Source organism: Daucus carota, chromosome 7 (assembly GCF_001625215.2).
Source record: "Daucus carota subsp. sativus chromosome 7, DH1 v3.0, whole genome shotgun sequence".
NCBI classification, from domain to species: Eukaryota; Viridiplantae; Streptophyta; class Magnoliopsida; order Apiales; family Apiaceae; genus Daucus; species Daucus carota.
Window position 1 is genome coordinate 6650212 of NC_030387.2, and position 7706 is coordinate 6657917.

General features: G+C 36.2%; 1 protein-coding gene across 1 annotated transcript; it reads right to left on the bottom strand.

The window, feature by feature from the left end:
• Positions 1-547: 547 nt before the first annotated feature.
• On the bottom strand, positions 548-7365 carry LOC108196326 (2-isopropylmalate synthase A). The gene is made up of 12 exons (XM_017363561.2): positions 6630-7365; positions 5745-5958; positions 5581-5661; positions 4261-4353; positions 4098-4184; positions 3522-3622; positions 3256-3289; positions 3083-3157; positions 2400-2483; positions 2157-2291; positions 1175-1320; positions 548-1057 (listed from the first exon to the last, which is right to left on the bottom strand). Exons 1-12 carry the CDS (start codon positions 7268-7270, stop codon positions 925-927), a joined length of 1824 nt encoding a protein of 607 aa, XP_017219050.1. The 5' UTR covers positions 7271-7365; the 3' UTR covers positions 548-924.
• Between the last annotated feature and the right edge of the window lie 341 nt (positions 7366-7706).

The window sequence follows — 7706 nt, forward strand, 5'->3', positions numbered from 1 at the left end:
AATAGATTTATAGGATCAACATGTTTTTTGTATCATTGTTTGTGTTCAAAATTAATTTTACATGTTTTTTGCATCGTTGTGCAGTTTTTTGGGTTTTTTTTTGAATAAATCGTTGTGTGTTATTCAAAATAATTTCAAATTATAATACATAAATACAATATTTTTTGTATGTGCAGTTCTCCTGTAGAAGCCTAACCAATACCAGAAATAACCAATACCAGAAATTTGGCTAAGGGTTCTAAGGCGAACATGACCCGGTAAGAGAAAAACCCATAAATTTAATTAAATATCGATATATGATCTAATTAATCATTCCGATTAATTCCCGATTATTCGATTAATCCCTTTACAATACCTTCACCGACTAAATCAAGTTCATGCTTTTTACAACACTGCTGACAAGCTTCAAACCAAAAAAGAAAACTGGGGTTGTGTATCTTATATTGTACTTATTGGCTCGTTAGTCGTCACCATCCAAAAAATGTAAATTGACAGTTTTCATCAGATGTTATACATTGTAATATTGTATAACCAAGAGAGAATCCAATTGGCAGTTTCCAATCCTGTTAATAGTAACAAAGATGACAATCTTTCACACAAACCATTTAGCAACAAATTCGTGATAATAATAGGATGTCTCGTGTTTCCACTCCATGTCAGCAACACAAGAACTGTAAAACTAGACTAAACTTTCATCGTTTTGGCAGAGATTATTAATATATTGTACATATACAGTTCCGCACGCTAGATAAGCTACATGTACCTCAGTTTGTTGTTCTTCATGCACATTATGTTGTCGCCATACCCAAGGGAGATACAGCAAGCATCACGCACTCCATGATGATATATGTCGTGTGAGAAAACCTTCATAATCTACAACAGACCAACTGACACAGCACCATAGGTTGGAGATAAATACTATAGCTATAGAGATTGTGTAGCTTCTGTCCCTGCATATTCTTCAACCTTTTGTTTTTTTATTCCTAGCAGCTTGTTTAATGCACCAACATAGGCTCGAACACTAGCAATAACGATATCCATTGATGCACCAGTTCCACTAGCAACAAAAAGGAGATGCAAACTAGTTTTAGGAGATCGGAGGGCGCTAAATATAAACTTATTGCAATCATGTACTATCATGGTTTAGCATAGGAATCAAGTAGCCAAGACACACCTAAATTTACGTTGAATAGCTTGTCCTGAGTATGCATTCTTTGTTGCGTGGTAGTTTTCTTCGCATATTAAAACACGAGTGCTGGCTATAGCATCAATACCTGCTGTAACTCCGTTCATGGAGTATTCAAGAAGTGATACAGGTACCTGCAAATAGATAAGAGTATTTACTTGAGCCTCAGGCCCTATCTCATCTACGCTCCCAGAGAATATGAGACTTGTACATTATCGATTTTAATTTGGTACTGGAAATCAGATACCCATTTCAATGCAACTGTCACTACTACAACCTACATCATCCATATTCTATAATCTGTACCAAAATTCTCATCATATTTTTCCTAAATCACACAGCAGATTTTTAAATTTGTGATAATCAAAATCAAACCAAAGCCAGGGACCTAAAAATTGAAAACAGAATAGCCATTTATACCCGGCTGGCATAGAGGCCTAATTTATCAAAAAGACTTTATTAAGGTAATGTGAAATAAACATAGGGTTGGGAGCATTAATCATTTGTATTTAGGATAAAAAATCAATAGTATTATCCTAATCACAAGTAGTGAAACGAGGAAAAGGGGAACAGTTGGCAACTCCATATCTTCAAGGAGACAAAATCGTCTAGAATCTAGAGTATCTAATTCATCTCACATAAGCTCCCAGAGTTTGACACTGTGGAAGCCTGGAAGGCGATCTATTGGCCAAGACACTCTGAAAAGATAATGATAATATTAAAAGCTTATATATATTTACAGGGAGTAGGGGTAATAGGAGGTATACCAAAAATCTCTAATCTTCAAGTGTTTCATCTCATTTATCATGTGGCCAACTCTAAAGGCCAGGAAGTAGAATCATTATTGTTAACTCGTTGCAATTTAATAGGCTTCCACTTTGTTTTCTGCTTTGCGTTCTTTAACTCTGTTTTGAAAATTTCCAAACCTAACTGCATTGCTATAGAGAATGAAATGCTTTTCATTTCAAACCTTTACGATGAGATCGACTGCCTTATATGCTGCATCAACTGGTCCTGTTCCAACCGAACAAGCAGTATGTTCCACGCCGTCAGCAGCAATCAGTCTAACAGTTGCTGTAGATAGACCGAGACTCCCACATGTAACCTGTAGGTCATTTAATAGGTCGTTTTAAGTTGGATGAAAATCTTTCATGCACCAAACCCATTTGATTAAACAGTACTATATTGAAGTCAGTTTAATGTCCCTACATACTTGTACATCACCTAGCTTCCAAACAACTTGAGGCTGAAAAACTTCATCCGAGACTAGGGCTATTAAGTCATCATCCGTAATATTCTGAGACAGCAAAAGGCATACATATCATATGAGGGCAATAAAGTGCTGCAATCTTAACAAGTAGCGATAAAGCACTTTCTGTCAAATACCAAGTTATGCTAGAAGGGTGAAAATACAATTTAATAATATATTCCTATGTCTAAAGCCAGCAAAGATATAATTGACTTATTAGTAGATGTGTCACAGAAGCCTGCTGATCATTTTACCACGATAAAGAATACAATACACAGGTCTCCTGGAAAAACTAGTAAGGATATTAAGATTGAAGACCTTATCAAGAATCTATGAAACACTGACCACAATCACAAACTTTACAATGACGTATTGAAGAGATAAATGGATATAAAGAGGGGTCATTCCCAAAGAGTGCCAGCAACAGAAAAAATATTTAAAAATCTTGCATCGGTGCATTATAATACTAAAATCAAAGAGTGCCTTTATATATGCACAACCTGCAATGAGAAAAGTGGCGTATCACTTATATTTTTGGTCCAGACTGCTGTAAATGCCACATAATATATCACAAAACATATAATAGCAATAGATGTTGAAGCAAAAAGAAATGTAACAAAGACAATTAATTTTGAATTTTCACTCACCTTTTTCTTTTCAGCTACAGACTTGAAATTCCAAAAAAGATCATCGAATTCCTTCCCATCAATGTCATATCCAAGCTATGAGAAAGAAAAAAAAGTTTGGTGTAGGTGCACGGCATCAACACAACAGAATATTAATGAGATTTATTTTAGATGACATACAAACTGCTTTTTACCTCCAAAAGTTTGGATCTAAAAGCATGGCGTCCACTGCATAAATGATTTATGCAAGAAACATTAGAATTTCAGAATGTTCCTCCAACAGTTCTCAAGAGCAACATGAAAATCATAATTGCAAAAAACAAGGGAACCACAAGCAAATAGTTCATGAAAGAACATAAATAACATCAATTGGTTGAATTCTAAACTTTCTTTGACAGATGACAGATAAAACTGAGCTGCTAAATGAAACATATATTTTACAGATATATTTGCTGCATACCTAAGTTTCCCAAGGACAATACCAGATTCATCAGAACGATGAAGCCCAATATCTTCAGGAGATATAATCTCATACGTGTTTTTATGCTTAAGCATTCCATCCTGCAAGACCACAAAAGCACAAACCAGCAGTTTGAGTTAATGTATTTCAGTCATTAAAATCATGAGAACTAGCAATGACATGCAACTTCACATCTGTCTATATTTTTGCTACTACAAGATATATAAGTTTAATACTAAGGTAAGGAATATATACGGGTCACAGCCCCACAGGCAGTTTGTAATCAATATAAAAGCAAATCAAAATATTGCAAAAAAGTACTGAGTTGTTAACCTTTATTGTGGCATGATAAGATTGTTAGTAACCGTTCTTAATTAATAACACAAGTGCATAACTGAACTTTTGTTATTAATGGATCAAAAAGATATAGTTGACTTGATAAATAAGGGTAAAACTGTAGTTGGACTTCTGTAGGAACCATCCTCAGATCAACAAGTAGTACTTGAATAATCAATGAACAGAACATAACTAGATCAACCACTATTAGCAACATATAAGAAGCAAATCAAAACCAACCTGATGGATGCCACTTTCATGTGCAAAAGCATTAGCTCCAACTATAGCCTTGTGGGGTTGCACAAGAAGTCCGCTGTACTCTTCTACCTAGGTAAATTATGAACAAATTAAACCGAAGTAAAGTGAATTGGAACAAATCATAGAGAAAGGGGGCTAGAGATACCATTTTGCTAGCCATCACGATGTGTTTAGTATCAATGCCGGTATAAAGACCGCCCATTACCTGTTCCCCGCGGCATTTAAGTGCCATAACTACCTATATTAGGAAGCAAGAAAGCCAGTGGCATGTAAATGAAATGACGGGATTATAAATGAATCTAATAGTTATAAAGCGAAGGTGGAACAAATTAGAAGGTTGATGCAATGTGTATTAAAGAAAACTATGACTGCCTGAAGCATAATAGCATGCAAGTTGTGATTGTAAGAGTTTGCATGTCCAAGAGCTAACTTAAGATCACTGGAAGCTTAAATGATAGGCACGTTAACCAATACAACTGCCCCACCACCGGAAGAAATTGGCCAAAAAAAACCAGGACAAAACTATAGTTTTAAAAATATTAATTTTCACATGTTGAACCTTAAATCACACTGCAAACTTGTGTTGGATTGCTTTAAAATTCTTATCAACATTCAGAAGTGGCATCATGCGGGAAGGATGCTAACAAATTTTTCTCCAAATGCTCAGTCTGCAAGTCTGCAAAACTCAATTATTATATAATACGTAAATATCTTGCAGTTAATTACTAAAACTCTCTTTTCTGTCAACTAGTACTTTTCCTTGAGAAATCAAGACGTAATAGACTTTGTACAAAGAGAAAATTTAATTAGGCTTTTTGGAGGCAGTATCTCGTTCATTTCATGAGTTAAATTTGTTGTAATTTGTAAATGTACAACAGATATTTGAAGAAATATCATTAAACCTCAGTGTCAGGGTTCAATTTCTGTTTTCTTACTTCTTTAGTATTTTTTTCATCTGAAATTGTTAATTTTTGGGAATTTGCAGATCCACCAATCCTACTCCAATTCAGATTATAGGCAATCAGGGTGGTACAGAATGCACATAACAGGGGAGCAATAAATGCCACATATTAGACCATCCTGATAAACATCAAGATAAATTAGTTATTATAGATTATTGATAGTATACTGAATACAAAGTAAGGAGTTCCATTGGACATATGTTAAATATCTTGAAAGACTATATTATGGAAAAATAAGTTATATGCAAATCAACAATGATATGTTTAAGTTTGTTGCTATAAATGAAGCATCCTGGTTCCCTGGACTGTGAGCCCTTCCCCCTACCCCACAAAACACATAAACTTAAATCTCCAAATTGATTTTTAAAACAGGTGACCAACAAACTGATCTTACAAATTCTATTGACTTCAAACAGATTGCAGCTAAAAATACATGACATAAAGTAACCATGTTGTCTTCTACCTTGAATGCATATAGTATATTGCAAAATACAAACACTCACCTCCTCCAAAGAAGCATTACCAGCTCTCTCACCGATGCCATTGATGGTCACCTCTACTTGTCTAGCACCTGCACATGCCCCCTACAATGATACAAACAGACATGTTAATTACACGTAACCAGGTGCCAACTCCAATATAAAATTTACTGTTGCAGACGACTAACCGCTAAAGTATTTGCAGTAGAAAGTCCAAGATCATTTTGGCAATGTGTTGATATGATGACATTTTCAATTCCAGGAGTGTTGGCCTTAATGTCAGCAATCAATTGTCCAAACTCACTAGGCACAGTATAGCCAACAGTGTCAGGGATATTAAGAGTTGTAGCTCCAGCTTTGATGACCTCTCCCAAAATGTGGTACAAAAATTCCCTTTCAGACCTGGCATGTTCCAATTTAACAAATGTCTTCAAGATAATATTTTTATGTTCTAGTTGTATTATTCAATGTTCCATTTTTCAAGCAATATAAAACTTTTATTAAATATTAACAAATACCCGATAATTGATATTTTCAAACATTGCTATTAACATCACAAATTTATAACATGATCCTAATTCACTTATAAATGATACTATATTTAAAAATATTGTCAAATACTCCTTCAAGTACCAAAGCTTTTGAAGTTAGTTTTTGATAGGAAAAACTCTGTAGAAATAGCTTCTCAAGACTTGTGTTGTGCATGAAATACTGTTCTGATTAGAGAAGGCGAAACTGATCAACAATCTGAATTTATATATCTAAGAAGCACACAATTAAGCTTTGAATTTAAGGCATGAGCATTCTATTATATATATATACAGTGAGTGAGGGAGTGATGTTCCACAACAAACCATTTTAACCTACAAATTAGCTACAAATCACTGGTCTAAATAATACACAACAAGTCTCAGTAAAATACAGAAGTAGTTTTTGCAGTAAACTAGTCGCTAAAAATAAACCAATATCGATCATACTACAATCGACCAAATCAAAGCTAAAACAAATTAACCTAATAAAACAGCTAAAGCAGCAATTAACGAGATAAAAACACAAATAAAAAGAGAGTATACCTTCCAGCATCTTCGGGACTAAACTCAACATCCTGGCAGCCCAAACTCCTGGCATAAGCCACCATACTCCTGGCCCTCTCCACAACCTCCTCCTTCGTTTTCTTCAACTTATACTTCATATGAATCTCACTCGTGGCGATAAACGTGTGAATTCTAGGCCTCTTAGCAAACCTCACCGCCTCCCACGCCGAATCAATATCCTTCTTATTACACCTAGCCAATCCACAAATAACAGGCACATACTCATTCTCTCCCTCTCCACCCATATTCCCAATTTCCATAGCAATCATCCTAACGGCCTCGAGATCGGCGTCGGAGGCGGCGGGGAAGCCAGCCTCAATGATGTCAACACCGAGCTTGGCCAGCTGGCGAGCGATGTCCAGCTTCTCCTTGGCAGTCATGGTGGCGCCGGGGGATTGTTCGCCGTCGCGGAGAGTGGTGTCGAAGATGCGGACGTAATGGGGGTCGGGAATGCGGTGGGGGATGTAGCTGGGGCGGGGGGTGATTGAGCATCGGAGAATGGGGGGCTTCTTCTTGAGGTTTAGGAGAGAGTGAAAGGGGGAGGTGTGGTGGAGAGACAAGGGGGGATTGAAGGGTTTGGAGAGGGAGAGAGTAGGGGGGTGGGATAGTGAAGAAGCCATAGGATGGCGGCCCGAGAGAGAGAGAGAGTGAGGGGAGAGAGATAGGGGGTTTATGTGGAAGTTGGGTGAAATGAGTATACAAATCCGACTATACATCATTATGAATTTCTTAAACCCTGTTAAACTTTCATTAACTACGATTTCTGTTAGGGGTGGCAATATTGGACCCGACCCGACAACCCGACACGAATTCAACCCGCAAAATACGAATTCGGGTTGGGGTTTTTCGGGTTCGGGTCGAATTCGGATTGACCCAAAATCGACCCAGAAAAAACGGGTCATTTTCGGGTTGAATTCGGGTTACCCGAAATTGACCCGAAATTACCCGAAAATTAATATATAATATAAATATTATATATATTTATATTTATTTATATTATTTTTATAAAATTTATTAGTTAAATTTAATATAAAATTATTTAATTTAATAAAAAAT

Bases quoted from the DNA above. Each gene is read 5' to 3' on its own strand.
- LOC108196326 (XM_017363561.2), bottom strand. From the start codon at position 7,270: ATGGCTTCTTCACTATCCCACCCCCCTACTCTCTCCCTCTCCAAACCC. The intron at 2,292-2,399 runs GTATGTAGGGAC...AATGACCTACAG, and splicing joins GGAAGCTAGGTGATGTACAA to GTTACATGTGGGAGTCTCGG. The intron at 1,058-1,174 runs GTGTGTCTTGGC...TTTTGTTGCTAG, and splicing joins GCTATTCAACGTAAATTTAG to TGGAACTGGTGCATCAATGG.